The sequence below is a fragment of the Pseudopodoces humilis genome, chromosome 3 (genome assembly GCF_049639895.1).
Source record: "Pseudopodoces humilis isolate 2021_Gansu_Grassland_sample_001 chromosome 3, ASM4963989v1, whole genome shotgun sequence".
NCBI lineage: Eukaryota > Metazoa > Chordata > Aves > Passeriformes > Paridae > Pseudopodoces > Pseudopodoces humilis.
In genome coordinates this window covers 24937263-24964050 of record NC_142202.1, presented here as the reverse complement: position 1 = coordinate 24964050, position 26788 = coordinate 24937263, and the positions used below count along the sequence as shown (strand labels likewise).

The 26788-nt window shown below is 39.9% G+C and overlaps 2 protein-coding genes across 8 annotated transcripts in view; one reads left to right on the top strand and one right to left on the bottom strand.

Annotated features, from left to right (window-relative positions):
* Positions 1-562, bottom strand: part of PLEKHH2 (pleckstrin homology, MyTH4 and FERM domain containing H2) — a 55880-nt gene extending 55318 nt beyond the window's left edge. For 2 of the 4 annotated variants that reach the window (XM_014252945.2, XM_014252946.2), the window contains exon 1: positions 483-513. Coding sequence is in view for 1 of the 4 variants with exons in the window: in XM_005523381.3 (XP_005523438.2) it covers positions 483-562 (80 nt within the window). In the remaining 3 variants the exon portion in view is untranslated. Of the gene's footprint in view, positions 1-54; positions 121-482 lie in introns of those variants that run through there. The other 2 variants (XM_005523381.3, XM_014252944.2) reach the window with 2 other exon arrangements.
* A 6872-nt stretch (positions 563-7434) lies between these two features.
* The window catches only part of THADA (THADA armadillo repeat containing), a 152877-nt gene continuing 133523 nt past the window's right edge, over positions 7435-26788 (top strand). For 2 of the 4 annotated variants that reach the window (XM_014252973.2, XM_088053505.1), the window contains exons 1-21: positions 7454-7478; positions 8721-8815; positions 10106-10200; positions 10599-10729; positions 11476-11624; positions 11760-11792; positions 12326-12374; positions 13249-13439; positions 14052-14146; positions 14446-14666; positions 15615-16306; positions 16935-17086; positions 17223-17378; positions 18429-18551; positions 19449-19572; positions 20996-21144; positions 22005-22215; positions 23590-23725; positions 24103-24239; positions 24667-24825; positions 25943-26100. In XM_014252973.2, the coding sequence (XP_014108448.2) occupies positions 8740-8815; positions 10106-10200; positions 10599-10729; positions 11476-11624; positions 11760-11792; positions 12326-12374; positions 13249-13439; positions 14052-14146; positions 14446-14666; positions 15615-16306; positions 16935-17086; positions 17223-17378; positions 18429-18551; positions 19449-19572; positions 20996-21144; positions 22005-22215; positions 23590-23725; positions 24103-24239; positions 24667-24825; positions 25943-26100 (3237 nt within the window). In that variant the 5' untranslated portion in view covers positions 7454-7478; positions 8721-8739. Of the gene's footprint in view, positions 7479-8717; positions 8816-10105; positions 10201-10598; positions 10730-11475; positions 11625-11759; positions 11793-12325; positions 12375-13248; positions 13440-14051; positions 14147-14445; positions 14667-15614; positions 16307-16934; positions 17087-17222; positions 17379-18428; positions 18552-19448; positions 19573-20995; positions 21145-22004; positions 22216-23589; positions 23730-24102; positions 24240-24666; positions 24826-25942; positions 26101-26788 lie in introns of those variants that run through there. The other 2 variants (XM_088053504.1, XM_088053506.1) reach the window with 2 other exon arrangements.

Below are 26788 nucleotides of genomic sequence, written 5' to 3'. Positions count from 1 at the left end.
CCTTTTCCTGAGGACAGCAATTTTTAAGTCGCAGTGTGACACCACACTACGTACCATTTCAATTTCCTTGAATTCTGAAAGCTAGCCGTGTAGGTATCTCAAAAGTATCGTAATTTTGCACGTTTGTTTGGGAGCTGTGTTCTTCTCGCTCTGTTGTGTTTGGGAGGACGGCAGGGATGCGGCAGCGGCAATGCCAACGGGACGAGCGGAGCCTGGACCTCACGGGACGTCAGGCACGCCAGTCCCCAGCCGCGGGGACACCGCCTGGGGACAGCCCGGGGTCTGGCCGTGACCCGACACCCCGCGGTGATCTGACACAGCATCACCCTCCGCCACCCGCCGCCCGCCGGTGTCACCCGCGGGGCACCGCGCCGGCCGTCCCGCCGCCGGGAGCGACACCCCGCCGGGAAGGGCCGGGTGCCGAGCCCGGCCCGGCCCCGCTCGCGAAGGGAGGGAAGGGGGCAAGGAAAGGGAGGTCAGACCTGGCCGGCCGTGGCTCGCCGCGCCGGGCGCCGTCCGGGCTGGGGGCGCTGCCCGCGCCCCTCCGCGCCCGCCCCACCATCCCCACGGCGAGCGGCGCGGCCGCCTGGGGGACGGCCGAGGCGGCCACTGAGCAGCGGGGCCGCCCCCGGCGGGGCGCCCGGGCGGGGCTTGAGCGGCTCTGCGGCCCCGGCAGCCGGCGGGAGGAGCGGCCCGGAGCCGGGGGCCCTGCCCGGGATGGCCCTGCCCGGGATGGCCCTGCCCGCGGGATGTACTCCCGGGGCCGCCGCCTTCCCGCCTGCTCCGGCCCCGACGGCGTCCCGGAGGGGGGGTGGGTGGGGCGCCCGGACGGAGGGCGATGGAATCCGGCTGGAGGGCTTCGAGGGCAAGGCTGGCGGAGGGGTCCCAGGAAGAGACGGCCTGCCCATACCGCTTTCCCATCGTCGTTTTTAAAATTCCTTTGTGAATTAGGAATTTTTCCTCTGAGTTCCGGACACGATGTTAGGAAGAAGCAGTCTCTTACTCTGCAGTTCCTCGGCTCCGGCATTGGAGCTGACTGTAATTTAAATTACACGTCTTGTGAAAGGTCATTTGTCAAGTACAAACTGGAGGGTTGGAACCGTGCGGTCCCCGGGGCAGTGCTGGGTATATTACGGGCTAAATAGGTCTCGCTGAGCTGCCCTATCCCATAGATAAGAACGCAAATTGTGTTCCAGCCGGGATAAAGCAGCAGGTGCATGTGCTGCTGAGTGGTGCTGGCAGCTGCGTCTTGGTCCTCTCCGGCTGAAAACAGTTGAGATCTCGGGTAATCATCCATCTCTGTCTCTCCCAGAAGACTGACTGAAGTATTACAAAGTATTTGGAAGAAGTAATTAGTGTGTTGCCTGGCACATAGAGGAATCTTCGTCATGCACGTGTTCATTTGGACTCAGATTCAGGCGTTCTACTTTGTTTGGATTATGATTTATGGAGGCAAAATCTCTCTGGTGCATAAACAAACCACACTGCACCATTCCTCTGGGGTTATTTATAATGTAGGTGTGCAGAGTAAACTGCTTTTTCACATTCATCTGTTAGTCATTTAAAGTGTAATTTTTTCTACTGGGGGGAAAAAAAAAACAAAAACCCAAACCAAAAACCCAGGTCTTAGAAGCTCAAATATTCCCCATCTGGTTATACACACAATTTCATTCTTTCCTATTCAGTTCAGTACAGGCTCCAATTTTCCACCCGCTTGCAGTGACCTTAGAGTATCCAAACAACTTCACTGAAGCTGTTTCATTTGCTGGTACTTTCCTGAGTGCTTCATGTATTTTTTAAATACTGGTAGCTGAAAAGTGTTAAAAACACCCTTGATGGCATAGCAAGGAGTGCATTGTGTTCCCCCCGATACCTCCTGTCTCGAGTGTTCAAGCTACATTAAAAATACGTAAGTTGCAATTTTCTTTGAATTACAAGATTTATCCAAGATAATCAAAATAATAATCTGATTCCTAATACAAAATGATTTAGCGTTGGCGTTCAATGAAAACTTTGTCCATATCGTTTCCTTCAACAGCGGCACGCCCGCACTCTGGATACTCCCAAGCATGCGGAAAGCCTTTGAATTCAGAATGACAGAGCTGGAGGAGGCTGCGGGAATGACATGCTTGGACCGCAAGAGGGAGAGCAAAGCCTGCTCGCTCAATGAGGGTTTCTTTCAATTTGTTTGGTGGATTGATATTTTCACTGCCCTCAAAGTAATAAAAATGCTCTACAGTCATGGAGCTCTCTATACTGATACAGAAAGAGCCTTGTAAAAATATTCTGGAAGAAGGAATGGGGATATTCAGGATTTTCTCTCAACTGCCCTTAGCTGTGAAGTATGCAGAGGTGGCTAGAATCTGTGTTCCATTACTAAAGGAAATAGAATTACAAGTAGAACAACTGGGATGAATAGAACAGAACACAAAAATACAAAATACAACTTTATTTTTTAAATAGAAAGCAAGGAGGAAAGCCATAAATCTTCCCGGCAAGGACACAGAAGACTATTGTACATGTAAGCACAGATTCAGGAAGAGAGTTCTTCCTCCTTACTGATGGAAGGTACATGCAAGCAGTAATAAATCTGCACACATTCCTGAAAATATGTGCAGAAAATGCAAAAAACCTGATACACAGTACATTGTAGGAACAAATTGCAAGACCTGGTATTTGCACTTCGGAGTGATCATTTATTAGCTGGCTCCCTACAGAAGGGAACCAAAGTCAGAACATTATAAAATATTTCACTCTATAATGCGAATTTTAAATATTAGCCTCCACATATGCTGAAGATGTTGCAGATTTTTTACTGTCTGTAATTGACTTAATGCAAGAAGCTAAGTTCTAAGTTCTTGGTTGTCTTGTTAAACAAAACCCTAATTTGTTAAAAAGTATTATGAACATTGTATTGCAAAACATCTACTCTGCTGTGTGAAAGCTAATCCAGAAAATGCCACCAGCTTCATTCCAGAGATGATCAAGTTGTCACCAAATCTGCAACTATAATGTAAAATGTTGGGGTTATGAGACTTTCCTGCATATGTAGAACATCATTCTGACATGCTGGACCAGGACCTTACCCCTTCATGACAAAAGGAGCTTTTCCTGATGTTTTCTCACTTAGATAAATATTGCAACCATCTAAGTTTAGGTTAAGTTTAGGTTAAAGTTTAGGCATTTCAGATTGGTATGTGTGTCTACAGTTGGAGATATATGCCAGGAAACATCTCGTGGTTCTAAAATCTTAGATCATACAGTGTCTTCTTTAAGTTCATTTTGTGTGGATTCTTTGAAAGGTGACATATATATGAGACTTGCAATAGAGAAAAAGGTTCCAATTTTTTACACTAGTTGCAACTACAAAACTGTAATATAAATAAATGGATCATTTTCAGATGATGGTGAAATTAATTTAATTAAAAGTATCTTGATCTTTCTTGACAGAAAACTTTTAAGGTATCATTTAAGTGGAGGAGAGGAAGGGAGAAAGATCATTCCTATTCAATTATTATTATTATGAGATAACTTAAAGCGTTGCTATTTCAAGGCTATTACTTGTCTTTCAGTGACAGAAAAGTGTCATTTTATCTAAATAGTGTCTAGTATTTGTACTTTGGTACCTATGGATGGAAGAATCTGGAGTTACTTCAGTTACTAATAAGGGCTTTTTTTACTTAGGAAAACTACATTTTCTGAGAAGATCCATGGCTTCCCTTTAAAACCTCAACCTCTTTTTAATTATCTGGCGCCACAGAGTGGTAAAATTCTATATTGCTCTAAATAATGAATATCTGAGAGTTTACAAATGATGATATAATCATCTCCATCTGAAAAAAAATACCCTAAAATATAAAATATTCTACTTACTGGCACTGGCATAGCTCAAGAGGGCTAGAATGTACAGCTTAACCATTAAAGTTTCTGAGTGTGGGTTAGATTATTTCTTTGGAGGAGAATTTTCACTGGTGGATGTTGATTTGTCAAAACTGTAAAGTTTGTGAGCATCAACTCAGTGCTTAGAAAAAACCCTTCTGATGAAGTGCAGCAATATGTTGAGACAGCCCAGTGAAAATGCCTGTACCTGGTCAGTCAGTCCAGTACCCATTCACTTGATTGTTGTCCTCAGACAACAGAAGTGGTTGGGGAAGTGTCATTACCACAGAATACTGTCCTACTCACTAGAAATTCAGGGACTTCGTGAGCCAGTTTTGTCATTTGAAACTTTCCTTGGTTTGTTTTTTTTCTCTCATGATTCAGTCCAGTTGCTTTTGACCAAACATAATTTTCAAGATCCAAAATGTCCTAAGATTATGATCTCTGTGGTTTAAAAAATAATTTGGTTTTGGATATGTCACCTGCTTGTTTCACTTGATGCCCTAAATTTTTGCAGTGGCAATGAAAAATGTTCTTAAAAATTTCTGTCATGTTCCATTTTCTCTGACGGAGTGAAGTTATGAATTCACTTTAATGGTTTCACAGAGAGATGCCCCTCACTACCTTTGGCCACCCTTCGTAGTCTACCTCACCCCTGTGGCAGTCCTACCACATTCTGCACACAGTGTTTGAAATGTAGGTGTATTTGTGCAGCAACATAGTGATGCTTTCTTGCTTGATTTTTATTCTTTCCTTAGCAATTTCTACTGCTACGAGGCTTTTTTTATCTCTTGCAAAATTTGTGGCACACAGCGGAACACAGCACAGCACAGCCACAGCATCAGTAATTCAACGGTCTGTTGCTCTTTACCAGCAGATCAGATATTATGAAAACAGTGTGACTTACCTTTTTAAGGTAGCAAAGTCTCATAACTCCTGCCTGGTGAGCAGTGGTGTGTGAGCTAGTTCTGAGGAAGGTGTTTTGAGTACTGAAAACTTGGTGCTCTTAGAGAACAGAGCAATTGACGTGTGTGGGTGTTGCATGTTATCATTTCATTTCTCTAGATGCCTCTTTGCTTTCACTGCACTAGGAAATATGGATTCTTCAGGTGTTACCTGACAGCTCCCTGGCACTGATGTTTCCCCTAACTGGAAAAACTTGAGGAGAGTAAAGCTCTTTTGGAAAGGAGGAAGTTACTGGGAATAGTGTTATGGAAAATGAGCTGGAATACATAGAGCTGGAACTTCAGAAAAGTTTCCTGAAACTGGCCAGTCTGTAGAAAGAGGATCACAGTGAATGTAAAATATGTAGGAACTGAACTGAAGAAGCTGGAGACTTTGCTTGCACTAAGTGAGGATGAGGATAATTGATTTGTTTAGAAGTTTAAATTACTTAAGAGCATTCAGTCTCTCTTTGAGCTGAAGATAATCCAGCATTTAGAGCAGCTCACAGGGACAGATAGTGCCAAATAACTTTGTCACTTTCCTAGAAATGGCTGAATGCAAAACAGGGAGAATTCAATGGACCAACAGCAAAAAACTCAAATTACTTTCTTTATATGTTTGTATGTGATTAAACCTTTTCCCAACTCCTTTTGCCATTACCATGTCAACAGTCAGAAGACACTGTGAATCTTTGGTATTAAAAAGGGATCCAGAAGTTTGTTGAAAGTCCTGAGGAGACCCTAATGGCCTCTGTCTGCTTTAAATTGTTAAAATCACTGCTAGGCGAAAGTCAATTGGCAAGGAATGAGTTTTGCTTTCCACTTTTTCCTTACCTAAACATTGTTGCTTTTGTATCTTTATGGAAGCATGACTTCTATGTTGAGCTGCCCATTTACAGTAGTCACATTTGCAATAACCATTTTCACACTGAGTGCAGAAGTTGTACCTTTGCTAGGAACAGCTCACAGACTCAGGAAAGGCTGTCCCCATTTGATAATGTATCACTTGCAAATTTTGTATTTATTACATACATTATATTCACATGGGATCTGGGAGGATTGTGAAAGGCACAAAACATAGATGTTAAAAACATTTTAAAAAAATACTTTCTGGCTAAAAATCAATAGAATTATTGAATGGTTTGGGTAGGAAGGGACCTTAAAGATCATTTTGTTCCACCCTACCCCTGCCATGGGCAAGGACACCTTCCACTAGACCAGGTTGCTCAGAGCCCCATCCAACCTCTCTTGAATACTTGCAGGGAGGAGGCATCCAGAGCTTCTCTGGTCAACATTTTCCAGCGCCTTTCCACCCTCACAGGGAAGAAGATTTTCCTAATATCTAATCTAAACCTATTCTCTTCTAGTTTGAATCCATTTCCCCTTGTCCTGTCACTACATGCTCTTGTAAACAGTCTACCTCTATCTTTCTTGTAGGCTCCTTTCAGATACTTGAAAATTTACTAATGTATAAATGCTTATATTAAAAAAAAATAGCTGGGTTTTGTTCATAATTTTACAATTTTAGAAAACGCGGAAGTCGTGGCAAATTAGGGACTGCTGAAAAGGATCAAGAGATATGGTTATGAGGAAACAAATGGAGCACTCTTTTCAAATTAAGTTTATTGGATTTTTGTGAAGCATGTAGTCACGCCTCTTTCTGCTCCTTAGGAGAAGGGTTTGTGACTAGAGCAGCTTGATTTGCATTGGTTACAAAACAGCATTTTCCTCTGGCTCTGAAATGTAGTTGGCTCTGGAGAGAGGCCAACCAGCTACTGTGTGCAGCAGAGGCACCTCATAGATTATGCTCCGAAAGACACAGCATCCATTTCAATTTGCTGAGGACATTCAGGAACTGAGGAGGGAGAGTAACTGCTCAGCAAGAAACACAAGCTAAGACCGTCATGGGATACATCAAAGTTACCACCAATTTTTCCAGAGTTGAGACTACATTTAAATTAAAGAAAGATAATCGTGTCTTACGAAGTCCAGTACTCTGGACTGAGTCCAGAGAAGGGCAATGGAACTGGCCAAGGGTCTGGAGCACACATCCTATGAGAAGCCGCTGAAGGAGACAAAGTTGTTTACCCAGCAGAAGATTCAGGGGTGGCGTTTTCAGTCTCTGCAACTGCCTGAAAGCAGGCTGCAGCCAGGCGGGTGTCGGCCCCTTCTCCCAGGCAACTAAAGACAGGACAAGAGGACAGCCTTAAGCTGTGCCAGGGAGGTTGAGGTTGGACGTTAGGAAAAATTTCTTCAAAGAAAGGGAGGTTAGACCTTGGGATGGGCTGCTCAGGGAGGTGGGGAAGTCGCCATCCCTGGAGATGTTTAAGGAAAGACTGGACGTGGCACTCGTTGCCGTGCGTCTGTTTACATGGTGACGTTCGGTTACAGGTTGGACGCGATGATCTCAGAGCCATTTTCCAGCTTAACTGATTCGGTGACCCTCGTTGGTCTATCTTTTACTTAGGACAAGTATTTGCCAGGGAAGGGCGGCAGTACCTGCGGCTGTGCGGGCGCTCGGCCGTGCGGCGGCGCCGGTTCCCCTGGAGGCGCGGGCCGGGGGCGGGGAGCGCCGCGGTTGGCGGCGGCCGGCACGTGGTGGGGCGGGAGGCGGCACCGGGAAGGGACGCGGCACCGCGGTGAGGGTCCGCTCGGGTAAGGGGCGGGCGGTGTTCCCTCGGTGCTTGCCTTGCCTGCTGCTGTGACGCTCTGTTTGTCAGCCGCTTCCCTAAGCGGGCGCCGCAGTGCTCCAGGCCCGCGCTGCCGCCGCGGCGACGGAGGCCCCGGGCGGGTGCCTGAGGTGGAGGCGGCGTGGCCCGGCCCGGGGTCCATCTGTGCGCTCGGTGCCGCCCTGGGCGCGGGGTTGTTCGGGCAGGGAGGGCGCGGAGCACTCGCGGGCAGCGGGGCCCGGCGGCGGCCACCTCTGAGGCCGGGCGGGCCGGCTCTGCTCTGCTCGTGGCCGCCCGGAGGCGCTGGGGGCGGCCGCGTCGGGTGCCACATCTGGGGCGGGAAAAGGGATATGGAGGGCTTCTCAGAGTTAATGAGTATGTGGAGAGGAGGCGCAGACAAGATGTGGCCAGGCTCTATTCCGTGGTGCCCGGTGGAAGGACAGGGGGCCATGGGTACAACTGGAACACGGAAGTTCTCTGAAACCATCAGAAGCGCTAGGTGTGGGGTGAAGGTGGCCGAGCATTGGCACAGGTGTTCCAGAGAGGCTGGAGTGTCCATCCTTGGAAACGTTCGAAAGATACCTGGACATGGGCGGCCCAGCTTTGGCCGGAGGTTGGCCTAAATGAGCTCCAAAGGCCCCCTCCCGACCTCAGCTGTTCCATGATAACACGCTTTCAAATCGGTGAAACTGTAGTGCGTATTAAATCACCATTGCCATTCGGAAAAGTACTTGCTATTTGTAACATCTATAATAGCAGAGCCGTTCGGTTTGCTGCATAGCTCTTACTTGACATTAATACAAGCTGAATGAGTTTTGAACAGTAAAACTGAGCAAGGGAAGCTTTGTATCATTAATTCCTTGCTTCTGTATGATGTTTCCAAACGGTGATCCAGGGTCATGCCACCCACTATGTAACAAGTGCAGTGAAAACTTTAGTGAGACAGTATGTCCTGTGTACAGCAATTCCCCTTCGCTATTACTTCCATTTGCATTGTGAAGTTTGGGTGAATTTTGGATGATATGCTGGAAATAGTTGAAGTTGTTAAAATCAAAGAGAACTATTTCCCGAAGAAAAATTGCTCAGATAATGCAGGAAACATTATTTCAAGGCAGTAAAAAGGACACTGAAAAGACCATTATTCTAGGAAACGTTTGTAATTGTTTTTAAAACCATGTGACCTGTTGTTCTGATTTTTTTGTTTCATTTGTTGTTTTTTTTTAAGCAGGCATTTCATAATTGCTAAAATGGTTTTAAAGAAGAAGAAGGAAATTCAGGTGGATGCATTCTTTCTTGATCATCATCAGCTTGAAAAACTTCAGAGTAAGTAGGGTGTTTTTGTCTGAACTAATGTGTGATTTCTCTTGCCTTTGAGTAGTTACTGAGATTGATCTGTTTTTTTTTGCTTGTTAAGTTTTATTTCTAGTGGTTTTGCTTTGTGAGTTTTAAGTGTGTTTGCTCTGTTGTGGTTTGTTTTTATTTTGTAATGACAATAACTTCAATAACTTCTTGTCAGAGTCAAAAAAAAATCCTTTAGAACACTGTGACTTTAGTTTGAAAACACTTTGTTTTATCTGTGGTGTGAAGGTACTACTTGTAATCCTACTTGCAGGCCTGTAATTCAGTGATATCTGATGTGTTAGCCTTAATATGTGGGGTAACACTGAATTTCCAAAAGTCACAGAATGATTGAGGTTGCAAGGGTTCTCTGGAGGTCGTTTTCCCAGTCTTTGTGTTTTCTGTAGTTAATTTGTTTTAAAGCTACTGTTCAAATGGTGTTTTCATTAGTGGTTTTTTTTTATGGTTTGATGAGAGAAACTTCCAGTGGTACTGTTACAGTATTACTACTGTAAGAAACCCAAAACAAAGTAATACAAGATTTGCATGCTAAAATTACTGTGAGGGGGAACTGGTGAGGTCCCACTTGGATTGCTGCATCCAGTTCTTGGCTCCCCAGTACAAGAGTAGTATGGACATGTAGGAGAGACTTCAGCTAAGGGCTAAGATGATGAAGGGCCTGGAGCATCCCTCATATGAGGAAAGGCTGAGAGAGCTGGGGCTCTTTGGCCTGGTGAAGAGAGGGCTCAGGGGGACGTTAGTAATGTGTAGGAAATCCTGAAGGGAGGACATAAAGGAGGCAGAGCCAGTATTTTTCCTGTGCTGAATAATGATAGGACAGGAAGGCATGGGCTGAAACTGGAACACTAAAGATTCCCTCTAAACATCTTTTGTACTGTGAGGGTGCCTGAGGGCTGGCACAGCTTCAGCAGGGCAGTCGGGGAGTCTCCAGCTTTGGAGGTGGTATTCCAAAGCCAGCTGGCCATGGTTCTGTGCATATAGGTGACCCTATTTGTCTGTGGGGTTGGACCAGATGACCCCCAGAGGTCCCTTACTATTGTGTTCCAGTGAAACTGATTTTTTTACATTTGTTAAGGAAAAAAAAATGTGTTTTAAGGAGTTGTTACATGACTTAAGGGTTTGTGGCAGCAATGGGTTTATTGGAACTGGAGAAACCCTAAGAATCAAGCAGTCATTTCTTCTTTTTATAGATTGTGTTATTTATACTGCTTATTGTAATTACTTTATAAAAAGATCCTGTTCTTCCAAATGTAGGATTTTCAAAGGCTGAAGAGCATAATCTGGCATCTCTGCTTTTGCACTGTGCACAACTGAGAAATGGCATCCAGCAGATCCAGTGTATTAAACAGGTATGGTTTCACTGTTATTGGTGTGACTTTTGGTAACTGAGAGTGTGTCCTGTGTACTGTGTACTGCAAATACAGCTGTAAGATAAACTTCTAATGTTTTGTATGTTCCTGGAAACACAGAAAAAGCATCTCAGGTAGAAATGTTTTAGTACTTAATTAGCAAGGGCCACAGTTACTGAAAATGGTGGAAGGCAAGTGACACTGTTACCTATTTTGTATAGATTTTTTTTGTTTGTTTTTAGGGGTGTTCTTGGAACATTATTTGAGCTTGAAACTCAAGGGGAAATGGTAAAGAGAGGACAGTTTTGCACCGTGTGCTTGGATGAGAGGGAAATTTGCCACTGTCAAAAATGGTATATCCAGAGTTTTTTGTTCATTGTGTGTTCTTTTGGTTATAGATGATGCCATTGGTGAAACAGATGGATGAGAACTCTGCAGGTGATCCCATGGTTAAAGCTTGTTTGGATGTTTTGGGAGAGACTTATTTTTCACTGAGTGCAAAGAATCCTTTGAAAAAAGTATTAACAAGGTAAAAGATTGAGCAGTTAGCCTTTATTTTTTTTTAAACGCTTTCCTTATCTGGAAGTCAGTAATTTGTCATTCACTATAAATTGCTGCAACTTAATTACTGAAAATTTACAGTACTTAATATGTACATATATACTGTTTTTCTAAGTTAAAAATCTTAATTATAAATAACATATCATTGGATAAATAACTTCAAAGTGAAGCATTGTTTTGGCCTATTTCATTATTGGAAAGACAACATAGTGTGTAAGTAGCAGTTCGAACTTTAAAATTCTATGTTGGAATAGAAATTTAGAACACAAAATTTCAGCTTTGTCAAGAGAAGATGGTTCAGAGGAATCCTAATAAATTGTGGTTTCTTGTGTCTATTTTTATTGCAATTTTTTTTAATTGCACAATTATTGCTGTATTTCTTTAGTGAGTTGATTATGACCTTACCATTTTTTAAGATCTGGTGCTGAGATGCCTTCCTTTCTTTGTCTGAAAACATTCATTGTCCCACTGAGATGCAGGGTTTCCATCCTGGATTTGGTTGCCACCAGTCACCCCAAAGCTGTGCACCCCTCTGACAGGTTTTCTAGCTGCAAACTGAGAATGTGCATGATAATTTTAAAACAGATGATGTTTTCATGCAGGAAGAAACATCTGTTTGTTTATTTGAGTTTTAGCTGACATGGATTTTGGTGCAGCGGATGTTATACCACCTCAGGAAAACCAAACTGAATGTGCTGCTTCTTCACGTTGCAGTTCACTGAATGGTCTTCCTGGACATTTGATGATGTCAGCTGTGCAAAGCTTTGTGTGCTGCCTTCGGGAAGAACTGAAAACCACAGATGTGTATTTGTACAGAAAAGTACTGGACAATCTTGCTTCCTGTATGGAGGACTTCAGCTTAGGTACAGTGACATCGGATGTCTTCTGTTTAAACTTGCTCAGCACTGGTGGCACAGCTGATAGTAATGTTTGCTGTTGTGTAAAATAGACAGTGCTGGCTAGAACTCAGTAATTAGAATGTATTTTCTTTCCCCTAGGTAGAGCCTGTATTAAGAACCTGTTTGAAGAAGGTAAAGTCATATTTATGGTAAAATATGCTTCACTGCAGGCTATTGGGGGAGGGGTGTGTGTGAAGTGACATGAAGTAGGCATAAAGATCTATCAGATCTGATTTCCTCCTGGTTAATTTTCAATAAACTAGTATCCTTCTGTGGTACTTTTTTGTGAAAGACAGGACTTTTAATTAAACCTTTTATTTCCCAGGGTCAGTTTTGCTTTACTTGGCAACCCTGATACAAATCTGAGTACCAGAGAGCAATTACGGCAGGGAGAGTCAATATTAGGCCAAGCGCGTTGGAAACTTGTTTTGTACCAGGTTGTTGCAAAACAACCTGAGATTTTGTTTTAGCATTGCTTGTGTTTGTCTATACTGAAATACCAGTTTAATTTGTTGGTGGAATGGAAAAATCACCACTGTATGGGTAGCTATTCATTGTACCCTGGGTATGTGTGATGTGTTGAGATGTATGTTTAATTGCTTTGCTGGAAATTTTCTGTTGTATTTCTCTTGTAAGTAAATTTATACTATAATTATTTTCACTAGTTCTTCAGTTTCTGCAGAAGTTGCTGCTTGACATACAGGAAGAAAACAGGCAAGTGTTTTATATCTGGTTTTATTTCACTCTTGCAAGATAATTTGATTTGGTTTGACATATCACTTTGGTAGCCATACACTGATGAAAGATGGGAATAGCACTTTACAGTGATGTAGATTTTAAATTAAAACTGATTTGTTTCTTCTCTTTTGTGGCAATATGATAATATAAGAGAGGTATGGTGCTGGTACTGTTAGAGCTGCTGCTAAGGGAGGCCTCTGAGTTAAGGTTTTGCTATCTGAATTGTGACTGAACAGTGTAATTAATAGATGTGAAATTCAGGTAGAGTAAAACTCTTTCATGTTCCATGAGTGTTTAATTCAGTGTTGAATTAAACGTGTTGACATTTTCCAGCAATTCATAAAGTGAGGCTTCCTCGCTGTTGTCTCATTCTGTACCGAGAGGAGAAGGGTGCTTAATCAAGTGTTCTGTGCACTGAAAGTTCACATGTTTTCTGTCTTCATGTTAGAAGAAAGTCAAAGCATAGAAATATCCTTCATACTTGGAGGAACTACTTGAAAAATTAGAAAAGAGCAGCACTGCATTCTGTTGGCCCTTTTGGAAGGTTTCTGGAAAAATTCAGCTCTGCTCAGGCAGGATCACATGAATCAAAGTTTGTCACAGGAGCCTGCAGAAAATGTAGCAGAATTTGTTGTTTTTGTTTGTTAACTTCATTTTAATAAACTGCCCTTGAGTCTGCTTCTTTCCTGTAGTTACATATCCGATCAGCTCAAGCAATAAATTAGTTTTTACCAGTAATTCTATCTAAAGTTGACGGAATATGGTTTTCTGGGGATGGTGAAGAATGGTTTTAATTTGCTTTTTGTGTGCTTGCTTGTCTCTCCTAGTTTTTATTTTTTTTTTCCCACAGAAAGAATCATGGAAATCGTATTGTTCAGACTCAGCTGATGTACGATTTACTGATAGCCATTAAAGTTTCAATGATGCTTATCCAAAAATTTCACGAAAATATCCAGGGAAGTCTTTGGAAACACAGTGAATCTTTTGTTTGGCAAAGTATGTGTAGTTTACTGAAAAGTTCCACAAACTTCCTAATGGATGGTAAGTTCAGTAACATTCAAACCCTAATATTTTTATTAACTTGTCTTTGTAGTAAACAACCTCTAAGTATAAAAACTTAGTTTTGCTTGCATGGAAACTGAACTACTGAGATTAATGTAAATGGGAACAGTAGTTGTTTTTTTGGTGAGCTATGATTTGTAGATTGCAGTTTTAGTGTACAGTTTAACTTGTCCCACTACAAAAACCAAGATTAATGTTGTTACTAATAGTAAATACTTTTGAGTCACCAAATGTCTGTGCTTGCCAGAAATATGTACACCTCTATGAAATATGCTGTTCATAGACACACCATAAGTAATGTTTTCTTCTCATACAGATGTTTTTATATAGTAGAATTTAGCATGCATTAGTAGTCTCTGCCACAGCCCTCCTTGCTTTAGTGGTCAGTCCTGTGTTTTCTTCTGTTGAAGATATTAGCAGTTTGTTATTACACTGGAGGATAAAGTTATTAATATTTGTTATCCAAGTGGACATTACAGATTTGTGATGATACAAGTAGTCCAGAAAAATTCAATACCATCTTAATTTTGCTACATAGTTCTAGCACACGGTATTTGCTGTATTCTAATGTAAAATATTTCTGCTGTGTAGCAACACTCCTGCAGACTGTTCAGACTACCTCAGGACTGGCTGTTATTCTCTTTACCAGAGCTATGTATGAACCAGTTGAGGCATTACCTTCATTGGTAAGTGTATTTCTAGGCTGAAGATGGTGCAATATCATGGTGTTATCCTGTTCTATTGGTATTGTCTCTATTGTCTGGAGGCTGTGCTGATGCAGATACCATGGCTTGCCAGCCTCTCCATCAGTCCTTAGCTGAGGTATAATCCTTTTTTCTCTCCTTGCTATATGAGGTAATAAGACTTGGGTTTTGAATTTGATAAACACTATTGACAAGAAATCTCTTCAGATTTTCTAAGCCATGCACAAAACAGGTTTCTGCCGTGCTGAGGTGCTGTAATGGGTATGCTTTTGGTGTTCCAGATCAGTGACTTGCTCCTTGGGACAGTGGAACACTCAAGTGTGCCAGCGTGGTTCGTGGGGAACTGTGGGGTTCTGTGCACGGCAGAACTCCCGGACTCGGTCCTGCTCTTCCTTTGCCATGGAGCACTGGCTATGCTGGATTGGAAAAATGGCAGCATGGGTGAAAATGGAGAGAAACTATTGTTAGATATTGCATCAGTCTTGTTGTCTTTGAGTTCAGAGTAAGTTTCTGTTTTAAACTGTGTTGTTTCATGTTTGGGAGGAGAGGTTTATCTTTTTAGTTCTGTTTTTGCATGACCCCTGTGGTCCTGGTGGAATATCTCTGATATTTTGAGTGTAATGATACTAGGTTTTGCCACAGATCATGCAGTCTTTTTAATATATTCATAAAAACTCTATAAATTTGAAAAATATAATGATGTTACATATGTAGTTCTAAGTTTCAGTTTTTTTCTTGCATGCTAAAATTTTGTTTTCTAACATGAATGGGATAAATTGTAATTTATCAATTCCTTTATGTGTCAGTATCAGTTCTTAGGCAGACAGATAAACTTCAGTTTCAGGACATCATGTCCTTTTCTTTTTAAAGTTTAGAGGAAAGCAAAGTGTGCCAGTGGGTGGAATGCTTGAAGTGAGATGAGTTTTAGTTTTTTTTTTCTGGCTGCTTGCATTTAGGGACCCACCACCACTGTTGGGTTGGAGAAACAAAACATGTATTCATTTCAACCTTTGATTGTGCCTTGGAGATCTGTTTTGTGATTTTGTTTTTGCACATAGGATACTCAGTTTTTATGGTTCTGTATGGCAATGAAAAGTTTTTCCTTTTGTTTTCAAGAAGTGTGCAACAACATAATGCTCCTCAAATGTTAGCAGGTGCACAGTAGTTTTTATTTTTTTGTTTTATTATGGTTTCTTTTCCCCATTGTTAGGGGTTTAGGTACAACCACTTAAAAGCACATCAGGTAACTAAGCATGTGCTTGCATGATCAACATCATTTGATCACTTTTGTGTTCATTCTTTTTCCTCCATGAATGGCTTGTGTCTCCTAACCTGTTTTCATGTAAGGTGAATGTGGTGAATAGTTATTCTGAAATACAAAATCTGTTCTTTTAAAATAATGATCAATGGAGATAGTGAACTGGTTTTTTGTGTTTGTTCTTTTTAAAAGGTTAAAAGAATCCAGTATGGCAACATCTTTGTCTAGAATCCTTGCTATTTGGACTAATTCAGCACTGGCTGCCCTTGTTCCAGGCTCTCCAGATCTTAAAATCAAACTTAATGGGAGCTCTGATGTAATTGGGAAGCTGCTGGAATACATTTATACACACTGGGACCACCCTCTGGATGCCATCAGACACCAAACCAAATTGATTTTCAAGAATCTTCTTCAGTTACACCAAACCACCATTGCTGGATCTAATGGAAAATCAGACCCGTTCTTTGCAAGGCTGATAAAGCATTTATTGAGCTTGGATTGGCATGTAAAAGGGAAATATGCTTCTCTTGGCTGTCTGGTAGAGTGTGTGGGCACTGAAAATATACTGCAATTGGACAGAACAATTCCAGTACAAATCTTGGATGTGATGAGTGATCAGTCTCTTGCGCCTTATGCTAGTGATCTTCTGGAAACCATGTTTACAAATCACAAGGCCCATTTTACTTTGAGTTTTCAGGAAGGCACCTGGATTGACCAGTGGCATAACATCTGGGTTTCTCCTCTTCTGGTAATACTGTGTGAAGGGAACCATGACCAAACTACTTATATAATAGATTACTATTTACCAAAACTGCTCAAATGTAACCCTGACAGTCTGAGCTACATGATAAGAATTCTTCAGGCCTCTGCAGATGCTAACCTGGGTAAGAAAATAAACTTTGTATTTGTAATTATGATTTGATTGAAAAACAAAACAACAAACTTAGCTGTGTGATTTCTGGTCTAATTATTACTGTTAGAATTGATTTGGGAGAAAAAATCCAGGTGGTTATTATTGCAATTAGTATTTTAAGGTGAACGTTATAATAATCATATGTGTGACTTCATGCTGTAAGCAAAATCCTTCTTTGGATACCTTTTGGTTCTCTTTACCAGGGTTTGTTAAATTTCTGTATTTTCTCCTTCTAGTTTTCTTTTATTTCTTACACAGGTGTGTCCAGTAACAGATTGTTTATTCTCGTAAATATGTTGATCCAAGATTTATGATTCTCTTGTTTTAAAGTAATTTAGTGTGACTCTAACATAATGGCTTGTGAGCCCTTGCAGAGTCTTTTTTTTCATATGACATATTTGAGATTAAGCTTTTCGGGAACCAGATGATTTAGAACCTGTTTAATCTATAGCAGCGCTGTCTTTTGGGATTTATGGAGTAGAAATCAAAGGGGGCGGGTCATGTGTTTGAAAGTATTGGGGGTTTCTGACAAGCACTGCAAATAGTACATTTCTTGTGTTAATCAAACAGTAATTATTACTGGTTTTCATTTTCTTTAGGCTCTTGCAGTACTAGAGGAGCTCTTGGAGCATTAATGGCATGCTTGAGAACAGCCAGGGCTCATGGACATCTGGAACTTTCAAATATCATGAGCAGTGGTCTTGTATCCACTGAGTGTATAAAACAGGGTCTGGTTCATCAGCACAGCCAGGTAAAGGAACAGCTGTTTATGTATCCTTTAAATTATAATAATTGCTTTGATCATGATTATTGTGTTAGTGTTGTATTAAAGGTGTCATCATAGTTGTCAATAACTCTCTTGTGGTGAACTTGTACATATCTTTCAGGTTTGTATTGATGCTTTAGGGTTACTTTGTGAAACCCATCGTACTACAGAAATTGTGTCTCTGGAGGAAATGAAACTAATTCAATTTTTTATGATGTACAACTTGAACAACCAATCTCCTTCCATAAGGCAACAGATCGTTTCTCTGCTGAGAAAGGTAATTTCAAACTATGAGCAATGTCTAATGTGCTTCTTACGTTAGTTATAACACCATGTAAATAGAAATAAAGAGTATGTTATGAAGTTGCCCATTGGAGAGAGTAGAAGCTATGAGACCAGGAATGTTCTTTATGTATTACCCAGCTGAATGATGTTAAGTCATCACAGGCAAGGATGGCTTAAACAAAATATGAAGTGGCAGAGGCACGGTAACAACTTCATGGATGGTGATGTGTGTTGCTTGACCTGCACACTTTGCTAATAGCAAAGCAGTGTGCCCTGGAGTCAGCAGTGAACCTTGTGTTGCCTTTGCTGGGGCCCAAGACTGTGCTTACATGAACTTGTCACACCTCAAGCAAATTCAGTCACTTCATCACCCTCAGAAACCTGACCAGAAACATGTAGCTCATGGTAGAATGATGGGGATAAAATGAGGAGCTATATATATATAAAGAACATCTTGGAAGGTGTTTATGGCAAAAAAAGGCAGTGTGTAAGGAGAAAATAATTTGAGAAGGGGGGAAAGAATAAGGGAGTCAGTTTGGCAAAAACAAGTGAAATTGCATCTCTTACCTTTCATACCTAGTGCAGACTGAGGAACATGAGATGGAAAAGCAGTGCTAGATGGGAGTGTGGTAAGAAAGGAAATATTACTTATGGGTAGTAAAAGAGGTGGAGGAAGCACTTTTGAAGTGAGTCAAACTAAGAGACACTGAGGCTGTAGAAATTATCTGTGTTGAGTTTTTTAATAGATGAACAGAGTTCCACAGAAAATGAGGTAGGAGGAGAGGGCTTGGCATGAATTCAAGGAGGGAGGTGGAAGAAGGTGTTGGAGGTGTAGAGGGAGGCGAGAGAAAGTTGGTCACAAGAGAGATGGGAAGCAAAACCTTGGGTTTGGAATGGAGAGGGAAGGATCTGTGTTATGCTGTATTGTATGCAAACTTCCTAAAATTTACAAGCAGTGGGATTTGGAAAATAAGCTGAAAATCTGCCTTTCCCTTATTTCACTGTCAATGATTCTTGTCTCACCTATGTTTTCTTTTAAAAGTTATTTTGCAGGATACAAGAAAGTTCTCAAGTGCTTTATAAATTGGAGCAAAATAAAACCAAGCAAGAGTTAGTTGAGAACTCAGCTAAAGTGCCTCCTTTGAGGATTTTGCAGCAATACAAAGTAAGTGGACTGCTAGAGATGCAGGTAATAGAGGTGGGATGGGATTTCTGAGGTTGTTCCTGAACACCACTGGGTAAGTTGGGCTCTGTGTGCATGTTGGGCAATAGTGCAATGCAGAGGGAAAAAATCTGTAAAGGCAAACAGTGGTGAGGAGCTTGTCCACTGTGATGCACTTCTGCAAGTTTGACTAAATACATTGTTGTTGATGAACTGAATGCCCATTGGTATTTGGAGGATGTCTTTAAGGTAAATTTTGTTCAAAAGCAATAAAGGTTATTTTGAGAGATTGCTCTGTGATGTGCATTGAAACAGCAGGAGAGGAATGGCTGGGGAGGTACCCTCAATCAAAATAAAACAGTTGGGTAAATGTCCTGTCATGTGTTGGCCATTTAGTAGTGAGCTTTAAATGATGTATGTTGCTTGGGCTTAAAATAGAGATCAGCTGAGCTTCAGTCTTCTAGGTCTCCAGAATAATAGTGAGTGAGAGAATAAATGACAAGAGCTTTAGCATGAAGAGTTCTTTTGTATTTGTCCTTTTTATCCTATTTAAATGCTCACATCATCAGTATCTTTGTGTCAATCTGTTCCTTAAGTTCTGCTTTTCTTGGTCAGCTAATTTTCCCGATTTGATACAACGGCTGTCTTTTTTTTAGGGGGTGGGGAAGGGAAACTGTTATATTTAAAAACTCAAATGATTGTCCAGCCTTCAATGTACTCTTAAGAAATTATGTCTGTACTGTGAATGTTGGCCTTCTATTTTTCCAAAATTAACTGTAAGGTCATAATTTTTGGGGTAAAGCAGAATGTGCTGAATTCAGTTACTCAGGCTTTTGTAGGGCAGCAAGTAAATGGTCTTAATTTTTTTTGTTGTGATTTTTATTTTTTTTTCCCCCCAAGGATTTCATGTCATCTGTATGTGCCAGACTTTTTGAGGTATTGTTTCCTGGTTCATCACACCCAACCAGGTTTTCTGCACTAAGTATTTTGGAATCAATAGCAGAAATATTTTCTGTTCCAAAAGGTAAGAAGTCTAATTTGTAGACTTTAATAGTAGGAATGGGAGGTATTGAAGAAGTGTCTTTTATAGCAGCTAGTCAGTGGTTGTCAAAGTAAAAGGATATTCTTACTCCTTAATTTCTATAGCATTTCCTGGGTTGCTTTTGTTTTACCTTTAGGGAGAAGATAATAAGTTTCATTGGAAAAAGGGGTATTGAAGTAAATGCAAATAATTAATGCTTGCTGCATATCTTCTATAAATTTGGATTTTCTTACATAGCCTGTTTTTAGGAAGGTTTCTTTTTTTATTATGAGGAAAACTTCTGGACAAGTTTCAATGTATTTGATAACTTCAGTCCTTTTTCCTGCACATATATCTTGATAGCTAGAAATGCTGAATTCACAAAAACTCTTGCTTGAAAAATATTGCATATCCTCGTGATAGTATGCTATATAAAAAGCAGTTTTATTGTCCATTTAATGATGATGTGCTTAAATAAATAAATAAATTATTTTCATGATTTTATGACAACCTTAATTCAAGAAGTATTTGTTATAGCCTTGGAGTACTGATATTCTTGCTAAATCTTGTCTCTGGATCATATGGCCAACATAAAAATATATTTCAGTCCTAAATTGTAACACTTTTCTTTAAAGAAAGGAGTTGTCTAAGATTAAGACTGATTTTGAGAGGGAATAAAAAATGCCATCTTGCTAAATCGTTTCTCAAAACCCCTTGATAAATGAACACATTAATGTTGCTATTATGAGTATGTAGTATATTGGTGCTGCTTTTTTTTTAAGAATAGAAAGTTTTCCTCAGCTGTTTATAGTAGCAGCCAAGGATTTTATAAAGTGGACATTACTTCTATAAAGGCGATTCAGCTGTTGTATTCTGTGCTGTAGTATGATGCAGTTGTTTACATCCTTAAATTTCTGCCTTCTTTATGGCATTAAGACAAGTGACCAGAATTCACAACTCATTTATATCTAAATTAAAACCAAAAGAAATTGTAACAGCTTGCATTTTAAGGGATTATTCCTATGACAAAGTAGCTCAAAACACCCGAGCGCCAAAACACAATGAAGCTTTCAAACTCCTTTTTGAAAGGAGCTATTTTCTAATATTACATACTTACAGGAAAAGAGTTTTTAAACAAAACTAAATAAAGATTATTTATAATGCTGAATTTAAAGGGAATAAATGGGATTCTGTTTTTGTCAATAAGTTATTTTCTGTATTACTAAGAGTAGTTTTTTAATAAGGTAAGCCTTTCTTATTCCTAACGATGGTAAATACGGTATTTTAAGACCTATTAAGAAAAGTAATATTAAGATAATAATTTAGCTAAAAATTTTAATGCTTCTTTTAGTATAGCAAAGCAGAATGTGTAGACAGTGGAAGAAGTTACAGCACAACTATCTAAGGCATTAATTTCTTTGAACAGGCCAGACACAAATTTTTCGGTTGGATCAGGAGATTGATTCTGCTCGTGTCCAAACGTTGATCCAGTGTTTTGCCAGTACTTTTGAGGAAGTAAAAATTCTGGCATTTAGACTTTTGATGAAACTACGTGATGTTGCATTGAATTTACAGGTATGAACTTTAAGATTTTAGAGGGAGTAATTTTGTGGAAGATGGATGTTTTGTAGTATACCAGATGCTTGTGTTAGGTACAGAGCAGGAATCCTGAACCTTAGAAGCTGGTTCAAGTTGCCTGCAGTAGTGTTCATCACTAACACTTTCTGTACATTTTTATACAGCTTCTGCCCTTACGTAAGGAGGCTTGTTTCACTAATGGATGAAGGAGTTTGGGAAGTTCATTGGGTATGACTGTGAACTATCAGAGAAATAGTTAATGCGAGCTCTTGGCTTAGCTGTGACTTCCCTCTGGAAATAATTGAGACATTTTGATGTGGTTACTCTGGTACTTTGAGGAAATTCAGCTCCCTGTTTCCTTTCCTTTCTGATTGATCTCATATTTCATTATCTGATTTTTTTTTTTTGATTTCTCACAAATTTTGCCCATGGAATTGATACTGATTTGTCTGTAATAACTTCATGAAAAGTTCTTTTTAAATTCATTAGTACAGATGAGCAAATACTGCTACCAAGTAAACTATCCATCACTTTAATGTCCATTAGCAGATAAAACACTTGAAATTTGAAAAAAACCCAAAAACTCCTGTGAGGTGCAGTGTGGTTGAATACTGCATTATAAATGGGTATCCCCATCCTCACTGTCTATGTAATTGTATCCTTGCTAAATATATGCACATGCATGTTTTGCATTTAAGGTGCTCAGTGCACAAAACAAGTGTTTCTTAAGAAATATGTACCAGCTGACTTAATGAAAAGCAGGTTCTCAGATTCCAGGGTGGTAAGAAGCGTAATTAAATCAATCCGGAAGCTCAATTAAATGAGCAGTGTTACTGTTTAGTTGGTTTTTTTTCCAGGATTCTGAACATCTAGATCTTCTATTTCAAGCAGCAGTTGATCTTAGCACAAGTACCAAGCCATATGATTGTGTCACTGCTTCGTATTTGTTGAACTTTTTAGTATATCATGAAGAACTGCAGCACATTTGTTTAGGAAAATGGCTTGAGCATAACCCCCAGCTGGATGAAAACACATCAGTGAGTACAGTGGAGAAGAACACTTTGGCAGGTAAGATTTTGGGGGAAAAGTTTTTTTAATATGTATTGAAAGTTTGCTGCTTTTCCATAAGGCTTTTGGTGGGAGGCTTAGTGAGTAAGAGATGCTTATTTTTAACAGGATTTTAAATATATTGTGTTTTGCTGTTAAGCTTGATTCTTTAGTAAGATTTTTATCTAGTCCATTCTGTGTTGAGGCTGTTGAATATTCTCTAAGATGGCTTTTGTTATTGTTTTGACCAGTGACATTTGAAAGTGTTTTGGAGGCCCAAGCAGTGAGCCTGGTGAAGCTGAGTGCATGAAGTGCAGGGCAGGATGCTCTCTTTCCCCCGAGAGCTTGCTTATCCAGGGGGAAGGCAGCTGTATTTGGTCTGCATTTGTTTCAATACTCAATGATTGCAGTGCTGCCCCTTGGAGCTCTGTTCACTTGGACCCATTTTGCTGTGTGATTTTGCAGTCCTGTGAATACGCATCCACATTAATGTGGCTTTGTTCACATATGGAATATTTTTGTTTGTTTTAGTGCCCCTGGAAGAAAGATGACAGGGCTCTAGATCTGGCAGGTTTGGCAGATTTGTTAATCAAGTTTCCTCTACCTTGAGTAATCTTTAGTGAAACTAAAATACTTAAGTTCATTATTTGTAATAAAACATTTTATATACTTTGCATTAAACTCACTATTTTGCACTTTTTTGTGCTGTTCTTGGCTTTTCTGTTAATACTTTCTTCATATGCAGTGAAATAACAATTTTGAGACATGCTTGTGGTTGCCATAAGTGAAGGAAATGTGTGGGTAACCTCATGTCTCATTGCTCTGGGGTATCTGTTGCTGGTGGTGAGCCATGGTTCCTTCTTGGAATCAGTAATTTTTTCTGATTCTGGCACTGAGATATCACAAGCTATAAATAGAATTAAAATAGGCACATGTATCCTTGAAAATTGCTCAGGTTGTTTAGTGGGAAACGTAAGGTTCAAATGTATAATCATGAACTTCAGATCTTTAATATTCTGCTGTACTCATAATTGTATTAATTTAAAGGTGAAGTCTGACTTGCAGTATGGAGTAGGTAACTCCTTGTGACTTCATCATGAGCTGTGGGATTGTCCATGAGCAGCGGATGTGGTTGTGCTTTTCACAGCTGCCATTTGGTTCAGAGAGAGATTAAATTGACTATAACAAATGTTGCTGGAATTTAGGTAACTGAAAATCAGTGGAAACATATATTTCAATGACAAAAGAGGGAAAAGTATAATAAAGAGAATAGCTATGTGTACTCCATTGAATTGTTGTGTACACGTTTTGTTCCTGTTTCTTAAAGCGGGTTTGTTTCTTAGAAGATGTCATATATGAATGTTCAATACAAATCTGTGCTTTAAAATATTTTAGTTATCAAGCTTTTGTTGGTGATTGTTGAAGAAGAAGTACTCCAAGCCAAGAAGTCTCTGCTTCAAGCAGCAGCATCATTCCCCATGTATGGGAGAGTGCACTGTATAACTGGGGCTTTGCAGCAATTACCCTTCAAGTAGGTAAAATACACTAAATAAGTTGTAACTCCGTATTTTAAGCAAAATATACTGAATGGGAGGTTGTGACTCCATATTTAAGTGCAGTGGAAGTTAAAGAGAACAGACAATCATGCTGTATTATTTGTAAAGAAATCCAGTACCTGTAGCTTTTAAAACACTTTCTGGCTGCTGCAGTGTTTGATACCTCCTTTCTAGGTGTTAAACTCAGCCTTAAGACTTTCCAATCTCTACCCTATTTATAGTTTTCATAAATATTGTTGGACAAGTGTTTGTAATTTTGATTCTTTCTTTTAAATATAATATTATTTAAGTCCATGTTGTGATGTGTTTTTGTTGTGATTTTGTTTTTTGCTTTTTGCTTTTTTTCCTTAAGTAACTTGACACTGGTGTCTGAATGGAAGGAAGTGGTGACCAGGCTCATTTTGATGTCATACAGCCTCTCTGCTGTAGTATCACCAGTAGTACAGAGCTCATCACCAGAGGGTCTTATTCCAATGGACAGTGATCCAGGTAAAGAACGAAACAGGATCCCAAAATAATTGTTTACAAATCTGATGCTCCTGAAGGTCTCTTTGTTTTGCAGTCATTCAGAGCTAGACAGAGCACCCCTCCCTTTCAGCTTCTCATTTTATGTCATAATTTTAGGTCACTCTTCTAATTTCTGATGAAGTTTTCTTGACTTCTTCACTAAAAATCCACAAACATTTGACAGACTGTGCTGTTGCATCTCTTTCAAAACTGGAGACTGTAAATTTGTTTTTTTTTCCTTGATTGTTCTAATCACCATAGAAATTTGTGAGGGTTTTTTTGTTTTGTTTTTTTTTAATGCTAATAGCTCTTTTTTTGTACTTATACACCCAAAATGAATTGCATAAGTATAAAGAGCTGGAACTAGAAGAAAAAACTATCTTAAATGTCCCTCTTGTTTAATGTGCAGAAAGTGCAGGTCGCCTGCAGATGATTCTGCATGAGATACAACCACAGGACACAAATGATTATTTTATGCAAGCAAAAATTCTGAAAGAACACTGCAAAGAAGAATCTGGAGAGCTGGTTGATCAGAGGCCAATGAAAAATATTTGCATGGAAATGAGAGGTAAATCCAAGGCATTATTAGTAATTAAATCAAGGTGTTTTTTATAGGGGAAGCATTTTTTGTGGATGATCAGTTGGAAATTGCTTGCTTGTGTAATGTTTCATTTTTTACCTGTCAGAAGCTAGTTATCCATGGACATGATTTTAAAGACAAATTCACTGTGCTTCTGGAAGATTGTGATTAATCTCTCTTAAGAAACAAATGAAAATTAGTTACTTTGATACTGGCTTAGACTCTGTTGACTTAACTGCACTGGCCAGGTAATCTTGAAGACCTTTTCTGTCAAGCAGTGCTTCTACTGTATTTCTTGTTGAGAAGTGTTACTGTGATTTTTGCTCTCCATTGTACACAAGGCTAGTGGAGACTATGTTCATGCAATGCAGCATGTTGCACGAAATTACGTAAGCAGTAACTTCAGTTTGGAAGGTTGCAGTAGTGAAATGTTAGGTAGTATTTGTCTGTTTTGATGAATAGCAGCTATGAAACTGAACCTTACAGCAATCAAGAAATGGTAAACTTAGGCATCTTTAGTGTAGGCCAGAATAAATTTATAGAATATTCGTAAATTTTAAAATTTAATAGTTTATGCAAGCTTTAGGACTTCCTTTCCCCGGTTGCTTTTTCCCGTGTTTGAAATGTTTTGGTGGGGCCGTGTGTTTTCTTTCATGAGAAGAAGGGTGAGTAAACACGTGCAAGAGCCGCAGTGGCCACCAGGTGGCGGCGGCGCGTCACGAACGCTTCTTCCTTCTGGGACGCGCCTGGAGAACCGGCAGGGAGCGATGGATGGGGGAATGCCTGCCTACTAAGTTGTACTTGTTTCTGTAGCTCAGTGTACAATAGTAATTGTGACCGAAAGACGACTGCTCTTTAGAACAGAACTTCCCTGGTAAAATGTTTATACTACTGCCTTTTCCAAGTCCAAGAAACTAAAGCGACTGTTGAGCAGGGAAAGTAATCAGGGTCAACAAGATTAAATTATCTTTTGGGCAGGCAAGTTTAGAAGTTTTCTCACGGTTAATTGTGTTTCGTAAGACAGGGTAAATGAAGTTTAAATTATACACCTACATTAGAGAACCTTGAGTTACACTATTGCATTTGTTATTTTTTTGTTTTTAAGGCAAAGACAGGCAAGCGTGTGACGTCACAGCTCAAATGGTTCTTGTATGTTGCTGGAGAAGCATGAAGGAAGTATCTCTGCTCTTAGGGACACTGTGTAAACTTTTGCCTTCACAGACCACATCTGAACCTTCAGATGGGTTGATTACTGTAGAACAGGTAGGGAAATAATTTTTATTGTAAAACCTGCAGTTTCTTCTTGGGTGGTGGTGAGACAGTTTTCAGAAATTTTTTTTTCTTACATTTGTATTCTATTTGGGAAAAGTTGTGGCTCTTAAATTCCTTTTAATTGCCATGGGCTAAGGATTTTCTTTGTTAAACTTGGTTATCAGTCCTGTTTTGATCCAGTGGTATTCGGAAAGTATAACTACAATAGAAACAGATAAAAAGTTATTACACGTAACTAACAAACTCATTCATTCTGATTGTATTGGGTTATTTATGAGATGTGTACTGTGTTTAGGGATACCAATGCTTGCCTGCCACCCTCCCTGTTGTCCCTCTCTCAGGTTATATTAGTCTCTAATAGAATTGCCAAAAAAAATCTAAACTGGCTTCATTTTGAACTCTGCATATTGAGATTCTGCTTAAAGTTCTTCCTTAATTAGCCTTCAAAGTCAAGAGTTTTGAAAGTCAAACATGCTGACTAGTCTTAGTGTTGTCTCCCCCCTATCCATTGTTTTGAATAATTTGTATGCAACGTGACTGGATTTTTTTCCTCTGATTTTTTTGATCTGAGAAATCAGAAATCTTAATATGCCATCTGGGTCTCTTGCAGAACGTTGAGTTCAGTGTTTGCAAGAAATTAGATTACCACAGGCATTTATTTGGGAAATTTTTTGTGTTT